The sequence below is a fragment of the Colius striatus genome, chromosome 9 (assembly GCF_028858725.1).
Source record: "Colius striatus isolate bColStr4 chromosome 9, bColStr4.1.hap1, whole genome shotgun sequence".
Classification (NCBI taxonomy): domain Eukaryota; kingdom Metazoa; phylum Chordata; class Aves; order Coliiformes; family Coliidae; genus Colius; species Colius striatus.
In genome coordinates this window covers 9161738-9176797 of record NC_084767.1, presented here as the reverse complement: position 1 = coordinate 9176797, position 15060 = coordinate 9161738, and the positions used below count along the sequence as shown (strand labels likewise).

At 47.0% G+C, this 15060-nt stretch overlaps 1 protein-coding gene across 2 annotated transcripts in view; it reads left to right on the top strand.

Annotated features, from left to right (window-relative positions):
* The window catches only part of SLIT3 (slit guidance ligand 3), a 497173-nt gene extending 486201 nt beyond the window's left edge, over positions 1-10972 (top strand). For both annotated transcript variants that reach the window (XM_062001935.1, XM_062001936.1), the window contains exons 34-37: positions 1487-1641; positions 3892-4177; positions 6352-6560; positions 7676-10972. In XM_062001935.1, the coding sequence (XP_061857919.1) occupies positions 1487-1641; positions 3892-4177; positions 6352-6560; positions 7676-7914 (889 nt within the window). In that variant the 3' untranslated portion in view covers positions 7915-10972. The remainder of the gene's footprint in view (positions 1-1486; positions 1642-3891; positions 4178-6351; positions 6561-7675) is intronic.
* Positions 10973-15060: the final 4088 nt, after the last annotated feature.

The following is a 15060-nucleotide window of genomic DNA, read 5'->3' as shown; positions in this document are numbered from 1 at the left end:
GCCTCCTGCTTCAGGAGCAGGTGATCCCACCCTTCCTTCCCCCTCCCTGCTTTTAGGAGTGCAGGAAGCTGTCGGGTTGTTTTAGAGAATTTCAGTGTGTAGCATAAGAGCTTGAGAGATGAAGTTTCCCTGAAAGTATGAAATGATAGTGCGATGCAAATCGAATTTTATCACCTGCACCTTTTGATTTCATAGTATCATAGAATGGTAGGGGTTGGAGACTAAACTGAAAATGAGGGTGAAGACTGTAACATGACTAGCAAAGAGCTGTTATCCGACTCACTGCAGGCTTCTTGTGTTTGAAAAGTCAGTGTTAAAAACACCTGAGCAATAAATAAACAGTGTCTTTAGTATCTTGTCTGCACAGATAGCTACCAGCTCCCTGTCCCTTCCCCAGATTCCTCCTGTCTTTTTCTCAAGCCTCAACCTACACCTAAATGTTTCTCAAAGAGGAGTAGCAATTTGCCAGTTTTCCTTCTGTTCAGGTACAATTGTGTTCTGCTGAACAAAATGCCCCCAGTCATTTTGTAAGCTGAAAACTCCTGAGTTCCTTCTCTGGCTTTAAGAAACTAAGCTTGTCTGTATGCATCAGCATGTAGGTACAAGATAGTTCTGCTGTGAGGAAATGCTGCTTTCGGAGACCTCTGCTGTCTCTCGCCCCTGTGAAATCAGTTGAGTTTAAACTAACTATACAAGAAGAAATCATTTCAGATATCTGTCTGGAGAGAGTTCAGTGCAGGGCCACAAAGATGGTGAAGGGAGTGGAGCATCTCCCTTATGATAAAAGGCTGAGGGAGCTGGGGCTCTTAAGCTTGGAGGAGACTGAGGGGTGACCTCATTAATGTTTACAAATATGTAAAGGGTGGGTGTCAGGAGGGCGGAGCCAGGCTGTTCTCAGTGATGGCCAATGATAGGACGAGGGGCAGTGAGTACAAGCTGGAACAGAAGAGGTTCCAAAGAAACATAAGAAAAAACTTCTTCCCTGTTGACGTGAGGGAGTACTGGAAGGGGCTGCCCAGATGGGCTGTGGAGTCTCCTCTGGAAACATTCAAACCTACCTGGATGAGTTCCTGTGTTACCTACTCTAGGTGGTCCTGCTATGGAAGGAGGGTTGGACTGGATGATCTTTCAAGGTCCCTTCCAACCCCCAAGATTGTGTGATTCTTTCAGTCATTTTGCCACCAAAGCCTATATTTGATGTAGCTACACCCTTGTTTCTCTGGCCTGGGAAACACAGCTACAGTAACTACTACCTTGATTAGGTTGTATATGTGCAGGTATCACCTGCACAGGCATCAGCAGAGTTTGAATTTGTACCTTGGAGGCTCACACTGAGGAAATATTGAGAATACAGTGGCAGTGAAGGAGCATAGAATGGAAACTGTGCCTTGCAGGGTGTAACACCAGGATTCAGGAGGTCATAGAAGCAAAGGCTTTTCATTGCTAACATCACCTTCCAATTCTCTTTTTTTCTTTTCACTTTTAGTGTGGAAACAGTAAACGATGGGCAGTTTCATAGTGTGGAACTCGTGATGCTGAATCAAACTCTGAACCTGGTGGTGGACAAGGGGACCCCCAAGAGTCTGGGAAAACTGCAGAAGCAGTCTGCTGTCAGCCTCAACACACCCCTCTACATTGGAGGTACAGTGAGTTGCTCTGGCCTTTGGGATTTTAATATGTCTTTTCAGAAGCAGATCAGAGAGAGCTATAAGAAAGATATTAGAATTGACCAGTCTTCAGTTCAGAAGGTTTTTCATATTCAGTACTGAATTTTGGGGGCCAAGTGGAGTGGGGAACAGATGCTTGGAATAATGAGTATCTCACCGATTAGGTGTCTGGATATGACAGACAGAATGGAGGCTGTGCTCTGCCCAAATGATTTGATTTTGCCAGAACCACCCTCAGCTCTGTTCTAGACTGAATGTTGAAATCTTGTCCTTTCAGTGAACCAGACTCCTTGAATTTTGAGTAAGCCTATTCTAAATACAGAAGTCAGCAGAACAGTAATAGACTCAGAAAGACTTTGGGCTCTTTCTAACAAGATCATTGGAACCAGTAGTAGAAACTGTTACTAACTCACTTAGTGCTGATGAGGCCTTTTGTAAATAATCCCCTTTAATATTACTTTTCTAAAAGAACTCTGAATATTGCCCTTGTGAGTCAGAAAACTGGCTACTCTGGCGTTGTACAGAGATGAACTTTTATAATTGGCCTCTGTTAAGAATGTCACAGGCTATTAAAGAGCATTTATGCATCAAAGATAATCTGCTGGTGAGGCCATGACAATTTCTCCCTCTAGCACAGCATAAAAGATGCTAACCCCAAAGCAATTTACACACAGGGCACTTGGAAAGTAATCAGCTGGAAAAGTGTAGTTAATGGATAAGCATTGGGGATCAATACTAATTCTCAAAAGATGCCTACAAAAATGCATTTGTGGGACAAACTGAGCCTGAGCCCTGAAATGAAGGACTATTGGGTACCAGAAGCTACGGGTTCAATGGAGACTATTTTTTATTGCCCATTAAAATTCTTCTTGCTTCTTTCTGAACCCTCAGTGTTCTGTATGTGCCACCTCTCTGTGTGCAGCATCCCCAGGGATGCCAGCTGCCCTTCAACTGCAGACCCTTTAGTTAAAGTGATTGATTCAATGGCCCTGGAGCAATTGTTCTGAGCTACACCAGGCTTTGACACACACCTTAGCCTTCAAGTGCCCAGAATTTTATCCATCTCTCTGAAAACATCATGTGGTCTAGCAACTTTCCTCCTAATGCATAGTTAAACAAAGATGCTGTTTGTGTGTTAACACCATCTTTAAAAGTGGAGTTTCTTATGGACAGCAAATTGATAAACAACCTCTTACATGGTTGGAAATGGAAGCACTTGCCTGTGCTAATGCAGCTGTGCAGCCCAGGGGGATGTTGGAGGAGAGGATGCAACACAACATCCAAAAGACTCTGCTGGTCACCTGAGTGTGAGAACCTTGCCAACTGCTTGAACACAAAGGCGGGTGTGTGGCACCAAGACTTGGCCAGAGCTGCCAGATGGCTGCTCCCTGTCGGGAGTCCTCCTGCACCGATTTCCATGGGGTGCCCTCTTACCACTGCCTGTCTTAACACCATGATCTAGGAATGCCTGACTGTCATGCTGTCTCCCAGGGAGGGCAGTTATCTGTTGGCAAGTAACGGCAGTCTTAAACCTTTCAGAAGGAGAACTGCTGTTAAATTATAACCAGAGAAACATTATCTGAGAACAAGAACACTTGTCTGGTGGATAAAGCAAAAGGAGGGGGAAGAATTTCCCTTTTTTTTTTGGTCATATATTTGTAGAACCACAGGATTCCAGAATGGTAGGGGTTAGAACAGTGATTTAGAGATCACCCAGCCCAGCCCCCTGCTAAAGCAGGTTCCCCTCCATCAGGGGGCACGAGAATGCGTCCAGGCAGGTTTGGAAACCTCCCAAGAAGAAACCTCCACACCCTCCCTGAGGAGCCAGCCTGTGCTAGGGCTCCCTCACCTCAGCACCAAAGGAGTTTCTCCTCCTTTTCCAGTGGAACTTCCTTTGATCCAGCTTGTGCCCTTTACCCCTTGTCCTGCCCCTGGGCACCACGGAACAAAGGCTGTCCTCATCCTCCTGACACCCAACCTTTAGGTATTTAAAAGTATTGATAAGGTTCCCTCTCAAGCTTCTTACCTTAGCTTGGGCAAGTAATTTTGTTCCTTTCCATTTGCAGACTAAGGACAGTGAGGCTGTGCTACATTACAAAGGTCCTATGTAAATTGGTTCTTTAAAGATTATAAAGGGCTGTGACAGAAGAAATGTTAGTAATTATAATTTATGTAGGATCATAGTAACTGTGACTAAACCTTCCATCTTTGTTTTTATCTGAAGGGATCCCAACCTCTACTGGGCTATCTTCGCTGCGCCAGGGTGCAGATAAGACACCAAACGGCTTTCATGGCTGTATTCACGACGTCCGCATCAACAACGAGCTGCAGGACTTCAAGGATTTACCTCAGCAGTCACTGGGAGTCCTTCCTGGCTGCAAATCCTGTAACATCTGCAAGCACGGGATCTGCCGCTCCCTGGAGAAAGCGAGTGTGATTTGTGAATGTCACCCAGGCTGGACAGGCCCCCTATGTGATCAGGAAATGGGAGACCCGTGTCTCAACCACAAGTAAGCTCGATCAGAGGCTGCTGGGAGGGCCAAAGCTTTACAGCTAATGCATATTGTGCATTTCATCTTGTAAAAGCACATCTGACTATTTTTGGAGGTGGTGGGTCCCCACGTAGGATTGACAGTTGTGAGTCAGCATCCATGGCAACTCTCAGCTTCCACTTCTTGGTCTGATGTCACTCACTCTCCAAATGAGCTCTTTGTCCCAGAGGAGAGAAGGTGCAGATCATACTTTCAGCTGTGACTCTACACATTAAAGCATGAAAACTCCTGTTAATGGCTATGGCTTTACGTCTGAGGTGGTGAGTGCCTGCCCTTACCCAGAGCAGAGCTACCCGTACTCATTCCAGGGATATGCTCACAGCAGCACCAGGCCCAGTGTTCAGACTGACTCCCTGAAGACCATTATGCACTCCAACATGAACAGTGTAAATTTCCTGAAGAGATGACTTAAATATTACACTCTGCAACACCCCTTTAAAATGCAAGTTTAAAGGATAGTGTGGAGTTGCATGTGAAGGGAGCATGAGTGTAAAGCATTCGCGGTTCAAAGGCTCCCTAACCACATCTCCATCAGAAACACGGGATGAATAGCTCACTTATGGCAAGGACACGAGGAGCCAGCCAGCACAGAGTAGCAGGCTGCATACTTCGGTGCTGCTTTATAAGCAGATGGAAGTACTTTTGTTATAGAAGGTGCTTTGGTTGTGCTGTCTTGGAAGGGGCTTTTCACAAGCACATGCTTTTGACAGGTAAAATGACACAGTGAATAATCACTCTCTTAAGGGCAGGAGTTTAACTTGGCAGAGGTACCATTTTAAGCTTTGCTTCTGGGTCTAATTCTGCAAAGTACCGAAGGTGTTGAGAAGCACCTGACAGTTTACAGACCAAAAGTATGAAGACCCAAGTGAAGAAACACTCAGAGGCTCAAATGTTTCCTTGAATTTCCAAGGTCCAAGTGAAGCTGTCGTGGTTGGGCAGAGAAAAATAAGGGAGTTCCAGATGTTTATGTGATGGGGAATTCTTTCTCTCATAATCCAGGGAAGATGATGCTATCATGAACATAGACCCCTTGCTAAGGAAAGTAGCTGTGTGTACTTTTAATGCTCACACACCATCCCACTACCCATTACCTCACTGCAGCTTTTTGGAGCCAGCTCCTTAAAGCCAAGCCCCTCGTGTCCAGGGCAGGAGGGTACCTGCTGGTAGCTGTCTGCTCCAGCACTCACAGATCCAGCTCTGGGGAAATGCAACTGTAAAGAACAAGGAGTTGAAGATAACAAGAGCTACTATCCAAACACATCTTTGGTTTGTGGGACAGAACATACTGCTTTATGTAGACTGTGACTCCCTTTTTTACAGTATTTTGCAGGTCTTGACATGACTGAAACCTTATTGTTGGTGCTTTTTAGTTCAAAGCTTAAAAATTAAATGTACAAGGAGTCAACATAAACAGGGAACAGTTTAAAGTACCAGAAAGACATGGATTTATGTCAAGTAAGATCTGGAATAGCAAAGGTTTATAAGCTTTAAGCAGTTTCTCCTTGGCTGGACAGTGGTGTTGTTTTCCCTGTCCTCAGCGTGTCTGACAGACTCAACCAAGTCTGTCCCTGTCCCAGGAGTGGGGATGGTGTCAGAGAACCTGCTAAGGATCAACACCCCTCCCTGTGGTATTCCTCAGAAATACCAAAGCTCACTGCAAACTACATGAGCCAGGGAACCCTCCCACTACAGCTGCCCCTCAGTAAGTCCATGCCTAGCTTTTCCACAAGCACCTTCATTTATCACAGTGGTTTTCATCACCTGATACTATTTGTAGAGCAGTTCTGCTAAGGAAGCCTGGGCACGCAGCTTGGTTGTTGGCACTTACTTTCACATGCTGATGCTGCACATGGGAGCTCTCTTGTGCAGATGCCAAGCGTTGGTCTGTGCTCACAAAGGAGCTTCATGTTTTTCAGAGACCACTCAGTATCCCAGACTGTAACTGTATTCTCTGAATGTTGTCCAGCATTCCCTGAAAACTCACAGTTCCTTCTGAGCGTTTGACACCAGGCTGCTGGGTGTGAATTAGTATCCTGGCATTAAATGGGCAGAAATGCCAAAACCAAACATCCCTGGGAAAAGGAACTTTGAGGTCTGACACAGGGCAGCTCTAAACGCTTCTCTTTCTGCAGGTGTCTTCATGGTAAGTGTGTGGCGGCCAACGTCGCTTACACATGTAAGTGCATGGAGGGCTACACAGGCACATACTGTGACAAGAAGAACAACTCCTCCAATCCCTGCAGGCTTTTGAAATGCACCCACGGGCAGTGCAAGATCTCTGAGCACGGGGAGCCCTCCTGTGACTGCGACCCCGGCTATGGTGGAGAGCACTGTGACAGAGGTACGCCTGGCCACCGGGCACGGGGCTGCCGCATCTCTGGGCTGCGCCTTGGCTTCAACTCCGCTTCCATCTGACTCAGATTTGGGGATAAATGGCAAATAGAGGAGGATAAAGCTAACTCAGCCTCAGCAGACTGATACAGGGAGGAGAAAAGAACCACACAAGAGCTAGCCAGCCATTACCCATACAGATGGAGATCTCTGGCAAAGAGTTTTATTCTCGGTCTCCTGCATCCTGAAAGGTTTGCTGCTCCCAGGATCCTGGTGGGATGTTTAAAGAAGAGGTTTACCCTCAGCGGTGATCAGTAAATGGCAACGCTGGGAATGGGGGCCTTACCCTGCATACCAAGGGCTTTAGTAGATGACATGAGCAGGAACTGGAAGGCAGGAGGTACTGCTTATCTGAAGTGGCAGTGAAGAGCCCCAGTTTGCTCCCTCTGATGCAGCTGGGCAGGTTCCTGGGGAATCCCACCCAGGGCAGGAGCCCAGCTCTTCTGCCCTGACCTGAGAAGACTCACTAGAAACTCAGTGAGTTCTAACTTTATCCCTTCTGGCTTTTTTTTCCTGTTGTTCTTGTACAGACGGAAGAGCTGTCTTGTGTTATTCTTATTTAGGTTCTGCCTTTCCTGTGGATGAACCACAGACTTTCCAAATTACACACATAGCCTCACGAAAGCATATCTGGCTGCTGCAAAGTGACTGCAGAGCAGCACAGACATTTTAGGTATCCCAGATTGCTCATGTCATGCAGAGCAGGCTGACCTTTCATCCCGAGAAGCAGACAGGGTAAAACTAACCCATATTTTGCAGGAGTGTTGCAGGATTCAACACTCAGCATTCATTAAAGCACTTCCAGAGCTGCTGATCAAAGCCAGCAGGCCTGCTTGGCCTCTGCCTTGTGCCGGATATTACACATTTGCGTAACACAAGCTCTGTTTTGATGGCAGGTACAAAGCAGTAAAGGATTACGGTCCTTCTCGTGCCATCTGTTTGCCTCAAATACCATTACAAGTACCGGGCTGTTTGCTGATGTTTGGGGAATAGCTGGCAAAATAAGTCCCCACGGGTTTTGCTGGGCTTTTTTTTTTTAACTCTCTTTTTCCTTTACATCTCTAGAGAACCTCTGCCAAGGAGAGATCATTCGAGAAGTGGTCCGTAAGCAGCAGGGCTACACGTCGTGTGCCAGCACCTCCAAAGTGCCGCGCCTGGAGTGCCGCGGCGGCTGCGGCGGCGGTCACTGCTGCGTCCCGCTCCGCAGCAAGAGGCGGAAATACTTCTTCCAGTGTGTAGATGGCTCCACCTTCACGGAGGAACTGGAGAGGCACGTGGAATGCGGCTGCTCGAAATGCTTGTAAGCCATTCTCCAGTCTGTTGCCACTTTAACCGCCTCGGGAGCGCTACGGTAAACGGGACCTATTTCCTTTCAGAGTGAAGAAGAAGAAGAAGAAAAGAATTATTAAGTATATTGTAAAATAAACAAAAATAGAACTTATTTTTATTATGGAAAGTGACTATTTTCATCTTTTATTATATAAAGTATCGCACCACTTTGGGTATATGTATCATATAGTGAGTTATTTTTACCATGAAACTTTTTTAACAGTTGTAAGAAAAAAAGAGGAAAAAAAAAAGTTAAAAAAAGGTATCTAAAAGCAAACAGCCTACCAGGAGAAACGTGGGGGTGCCCTTCTGGGTATGCACAGGGAACAGGTACCAAGGTGTTCCAAGGACCTGCCACAGAACTGCTACGGGCTCAAGAGCTCTGCGAGGTTGTGGCAGCCGCCAGTCCCCCTCGCTGGGCACCCCGGGCCAGCCTCCCCTCCTCCCTGCTCTGCCTCACACTGCCCATCTGCTTTGTTCCTGCAGTGGCTCCTCTTCCTGAACTGGTTCCCATAGCACGTAGGCACGGCTGCAGCTCGAGGCTGTCAACATTAGCTGACTATTGTAATACTATAATACATTTTTTTGCAGTGTACGTTGTATTTATCTGTGTTCACGTTATATTCTTTGGCAACTGTATCTATAGAGCACAGGCAGCTTTATCCAAAAGAAGGGGGACAAAGGGAAAATAAGTGGGGAAATTTATGTTGCTTTGGGAAATTTGGGGGCAAAATGTGAAACAAGTGCTAAGTAATGCCTAATAAATGACACAGTACGTTTGTGTAAACTCCTCAGCTATGTTATTTCCCGAGTTTGTGCCTTCTCGCTCCCAGACCCAAGCCCTTTTTTGTATATGAAATCTAAGGAATGCACTGCTACATAGTTTGTCACGTCTTGACACTTTAACTTGTAAAGGCTGTAAAGAGCATGAAACTACTGCAGGTGCCAGAATGTCCCCGTGGTGCGACAGCTTCTGCTCCCGCTGCACCGCAGGGTAAGTGAGCTGTCACTGCCTCTTTGTCCTTGCTCTGGTACCGCGCAGTTGGCTACTTTTCCACAGCTTTTTAGATGAGCAGAAGTTGCACTATATCCACGTGAAGGTATTCAGCTGACATTTGTCCACCTTAGCAGCACTCTCTTCTCTGCACAAGGAGAGGCATCGCAGCTCCATCCTGTCCTGTCTCGCCATTGGTGCAGACGGACCGATTCAGCCAAAGCTTTTCCATCTGCACCACATCACGTCCCACACTCCTGTCTCCTGAAGGGCTCCCAGTGACTTTAACTGTGTTCAGAGATGGAAATCTATTCAGGGATGAATTCTCACTGTAAATGTGAGGCAGAAGTTGTCTCTGGGAGTAAGTTTGACTTTTGGAGGGTTTTGGCAGGACTACGTTTCAGGGTCAGTAAGTACGTTCAAAAAGTACCATGGATACTTTGAAGTTTCTCTTACTGTAAGTTCAAACATGCCCAAAAACTGTTCCATTATCAGAGTCATTTTCTTTCTTTCCCTGATATAGCAAGTATTATGGTCTTTTCTTTAGTTTCTCTAAGAGAGGCAAGCAGAGACAGTTCCTAGTAGTCATAAGCTCTGTTTGGGAACACTTACAGGTCACACCAAGATGATTTCAGATGCAAAGCATGAATAGGAAAGTTGAATCACATAAAAGGGGCTTTTGTTTGACTGGGGCTTTGGAAAGATGCACTGAATGCAGCCCTGCCATAACAAGTCTAAGTGCTTGTTTCCCATTAAAGTGACCATCTAGCTATGGTGCAGCCAGAAAGCTCTACCCTGCATGGCCTTCTTCTGCTACATCAGTCTCTCCTCACCTGCAGCAGTTCACTCCTATTTGTTTGCTTCTACCAGAGCAACTTGAGCAGAAGGGACAGCCATCTAACAGCCATCCTGCACGATACATATCGGTATGTGGAGCCTGCAATCAGTGAGACATAAACCAATCACTAGTTAATGTGCCAAACTGTGACTGAAATGGTTCAGCTCAAGAGCCAGGGAAAAACTAGCCCTGGTTGCAAGGGCTATGGGCTGCTTTTTACTTTGAATATCATGATAGAAGCTGACAGCAGCTGGAGTTTGTGGTGTATGACAAAAATCACCCAAACCCACCACCTACTGGTCTTAAAAATTTGTGCAAGTAACTGCAGACCCTTTTGTAAGTATGTGCCTGGCACAACTCTACGATTAATGTTCCATTCCTGCTTAAAACACTTTAATTTCTAGAGAAGCAGCTGGTGGGTGCCAGGCAAAAGAAATCCAGACTGAGCAGTGACTTACAAGCCCTCCGTGTGCTCTGCTGCACCATTTGTAGCCACTAAACTGCCAAGGCCTGAAGCAACATGGCCCCTCTTGAGGAACACTTCCCAAAACTGTGTTTGCTAAAGCAATGTATGTGAGAAAGAAGGTGACATTTACTCGAGGGTGCTTGAAAAGGAATGATCTTGACTGGCAAGGCAAAAGCCATTGACATCTCCTTAACACGTCTCTCTGGGATTTACTGAAGCAAAGCCTTGCAGCGAAGTGACCAGCAATGCTCAGCAAGGCTGGCCCTGGTCCTGGCCTTTTTCTGTCATGGCACTTCAGTGTTAGGGTTGGGATAAAGAACTAAGAATATCTATTTTGTAACCAAATGATGCAATTTTTTTGTATGCTTCTAGGCAGCACTTGCCTTTGGATAGTGATGCTTTATGTCAATGATTCTCTCGACTTGCTATAGAATTATTTTATGTTAAGAAGAGAATAAAAAGCATTCAGATGTGCCAAAAATGTGAGGTTAACTGAAGTGTAATGAGCTCTGAAAGTTCCTTTGTAACCTGCCTAATGTTACAATAGATTTCAAGAACTGCGGGTACAGCGCAGTAGTTTTTACCTCTATGAAGTTTTAATATAAAGTGAAGAAAGATGCTTACCCTTAAAAAAAATGGCAATGCAGACTGGTGTGAACTGATGTATTTTATTAATAGATTCTCATTGTGATGTAAGTTTAAATAAATTGTTGGGTTATGGAAGATTATAACATACCTTGTGGTGCAGATCATTTCCATGTGTGTTTGAGTCTGACCTTTCAGAGAGCGTGAGGTTGCTTGTGGAAAATGAATGGGGAAGTCCACATGTTCCTCTTGGACACATCTAGTCAAGAGAATGGCTGTAGTTAACTGTAGTATGAACAGGGGTTACACAATTTTATGACATCATGGCCTAATCTCTTACCAGTCTTATATGCAGAGATGAATTATGCCACATAGGCTTTGAGCTTGGGCATTTCTTCCACTTAAATATAAGAGAAAACTACTGTGAGGGTGAGGGAGCCCTGGCACAGGCTGCCCGGAGCGATTGTGGAGTCTCCTTCCTTGGAGGTCTTCAAGACCCGCCTGGACGTGTTCCTATGTGACCTGATCTAGGTGAACCTGCTTCTGCAGGGGGGGTGGACTAGATGATCCCTAAAGGTCCCTTCTGACCCCTACCATTCTATGATTCTATGATCTTCTATAATGAAATACTTGGTTTGCTGCCCTCTTTTTTTTTATAAAGCAACTGTTTGATAAAGGCCTGAAGCAAAAACATTCATTAACTAATGATAGAATGAGGAAACATTATGAATTGGATCAGAGGGGGTCTGACCAAAGCAATAGAAGCTGCAATGGATGACAGAGATCTCATGATGTCCCAGCACACATATATTCCAAATTTACTGCCACATCACTGTAGCTGATTTTTATTAGTGACCCAGATGTAACAGCCCTTAGCACAGAATAAACCCAAGCTCCCTCTCTCATCCTCAGCCTTCCCTCACCCATGCCCTTGTGTAATGCACACATATTACTAATTATGCTTCAGACTACAACCCTTAAGAGTTGTCTGTGCTATTCCATGCAAAACTGGTGACAGCACTCAGCCAATAAAAACACTCAACCTTAATGAGCATCATTAAGCCTGAACTATGAAGGTTAATTATATAATTGTAGCAGATGGTAGCATTTTTACCTAAAGCAAACCCAGCTGAGCCTACTAAAACAAAAAAAGCTAGCAGGAAGCGTTAGAACATTTGTAGGTACTGGCTGGAATAAGTGATTCGCGCAGCAGTTGCTGATGCTAGTCACGGCTCTGAAGGCTCCTCGGCGGGTGTAGCCCAAGGACGGAACGCTCCTGCCCGCGCTGCTCCAGGTATCGACGGCTCTGGGCCGAGAAATCGTCTGTCCCGCGTTCCTCCACCCGTGTTTTTTCTAAGCGGCGGGGGCTCATCGGCTGGCGTTGCTGTTTGCGGGATGCTCGGCTGGAGGGGTCCCGCTGTTCTCTGGGGGTCCCGTCCCTTCTGTTTATGTGCTCCTTTACGAGTTACCCCCTCGCTTTCTCCTTCAGTTCGCCCTAGGCAGCCGCACGGTTCTGAGGCTTCGTTGCCAGGTCCGAGGTGTTGCTGGCACCCTGCGGGCATCGGGATTTCCAGGCCGGGCCGCTCCGTCCCACTTCGCTCGCTGCTAGGGCTGGCGACAGCGTCCCGCGGGCGAACGCCACGGCCGGGCGGCGGCGCGGCGGGGCCGGGCAGCAGAGGGCGCCGCAGGGCGCGTTCGGGCGGACCGGGGCGGTTGCGAGCGGATCGGCCTGTGTCGGTTGTCTGGTATCAGCAGGATCACGTCTTTCAACTGCCTGAGTGCTTCAGGGCTGGCCAAGTTAAAGCATAACGTAAGCTTTGTCGAAATGCCTTTTGAACGCTGCCAGGCTTGGGGGCTGACCACTGCTCCAGGAAGCCTGCTGCAGTGCTTGACACGCTCCCAGGGCAGAAATAGTCCCTCACATCCAGTCTAAACCACCCTTCCCCGGCCAGCGCTGAACCATTCCTAAGTATCCTGTCACCACATCCCAGGGAGAAGAGATCAGCAGCTCTCTCTCCATGTCTGTACCTCAGCCAACTGCAGAGAGCAACGAGGCTGAGCAACAAGGCTGCCCCTCAGCCTCCTCCTCTCCAGACTGGAGAAACTCCATGTCCACAGCCACTCCTCAGAGGAGTGTATCTACACGTGATAGATGGATTTTCTGGGGAGCTTTAACTAACAACCTCGTGGGTTTTACTGAGCCCGTGCCATCAACTTCCCAGCGCTGCCCGCATTGCCCCTGTGAGGAGAGGAGCTCCTGCTGTCTCCAGGAGTTGCCCCTTAGCACAGGGCAGGCTGCCCAGGAGCCTGCAGTTTACCCCAGGAATCCACAGGACCTGGCAGCAGTAAAATGACCCTGCTGAGCCCTGGCAGGGTGTGAGAGACCCAAGGGTGCCCAGTGCTTCTCAGGTATCATCCCTGCACAGCGAGACAACGGCTCCGTGTGCAGACGCACAGGCCCTGGGACAGTGTCCTGACCTCAGTGTCAAGAGGCTGCTGTTGATGGTAACATTGTTGCTGCAGTGCTACTACCCTGTGGAATAATAACTGATTCTGCCATTTCTACCCTAATTCTGTCACTGTTTGCTCACACACGCTGAGGCACAAGCACTGTGTGTCTGGGGAGTTTATTACCCAGCAGGACGCTAAGGTGAGAGGAGAGCTCTTGTCTATGCAGGAAAAGCATGGCTGCTCCTCAAGCACGTGCAGCCCTCAGAGAGCCCCGCAGGCAGCAAGAAACTCCACGGGCATGTAAGGGAGCACACACGTGGTACAAGCTGTACTTATTAGTATGAGGAAGCTTAAAGTTACACCATGACACACAGGGGCATCCCATAGTCTCACAAGTAGGAGGAACAGAGGTTGCTGCAAGGCTCGCATAGCTTTGCATCTTGTTCCTGCGTGATCTTTTGACCTTCTCCTTTCCCAGGGCTTCTGTGCTTTCAAAGTTATGTGATGCCTGAGGTGGTCTGGGGATGACACTGCCTTCTCCTACTATGATTCTTGTCCCCATGACACAAGGAACACTCCTTTTCTCTGAATAAAAATAATCTCTCAGAACTGTCATGTCATACTTGGGGAGGAAGAGTACACATCCTACACATGGGAGGGAGGAAAAGGGGTTCAATGAGTCCCATGGGATCAATGGGTCTTGTGCTCGAGGGACAGCTCAAAACTCATTGGGAATCAAATCTGTTATGTTTTCAGTGATGCAGTCTTTCAGCTAATATTCCCCCAGGAGGATTTAAGCAGGCCTGGCCTGCAAGAACAGCTGAAGCAGGACCCTGTGCCATGTGCTGCCAGCCTGTGCCTCGGAACTGGCACCTCGTCCTGCCCCTCCACCTGGTCTCCAGGGCTGAGACCCCAATCCTGCACCAGCACAGGGAGGGAGTTTCTGCAAAGACAGAAAAAGGCAGAATTTCACCTCCGGGCAAAGAGGCTTTGGTCCTGTTCCCTCACTTCATCCTTGGAAACTGCTTCATCTGAAACTCAGAAATACAGCAGAGGAGCCAGCACAAGGCAAACAATGACATGTTCACTTGGAGGGAACTGATTTCTTGTGAAGTGACAAGCAACTGAAGGCCCAGTGCTCCACTGAGTAGGGCTGTTCATGGCAGATAAATGACTCAGCCCTGCCTGAGCCACTTTGCATGCAGGCTGAGGTTACAGAAAGCAAAGACCACAAGATAATTTACATGGGGGCTTTGCAGCACAGGAGATACTATCATGCTTTCACCTAGCTTTTGATAAGAGCATGCACTACAGGCAGTTACTATAGAGGAGCTTAAACTTGCTTACTTATAGGCTGACATATTTTGCAACTGTCATCATTTCTTCTGGGTAAAGCACTCGTCGAATCGTTGGGCTGGTGGGGTTGTTTAATTTTTGGGGTCTTGTTTTACTATGTTGAAGTAAATCCCAAAGTATGGCTTAAGGCACCAAGATCCAGCTAGAACAAGTTGGCTAGTATAGCAACAAACCAATTTTTGTCTCACCCCAAAACATCTTTGAGGTAAAACTGGTTTAAAAAAAAAAGGAAAGTCCTCACCTTCAGGCACACTGTTCATACAGAACCCTCTCTTGTGGTTTTATCCCACAGGGACACTGTACAGAACTTTAGGACAGCCATTAACAACCATTGCATGGAATTGGTTATATCAATGAGTTTATATAGCCAGTCATACATTGACCTTGAGATTTCTTCATTCGTACTCAAAGCAGCGTGGTGGCTGATGTAT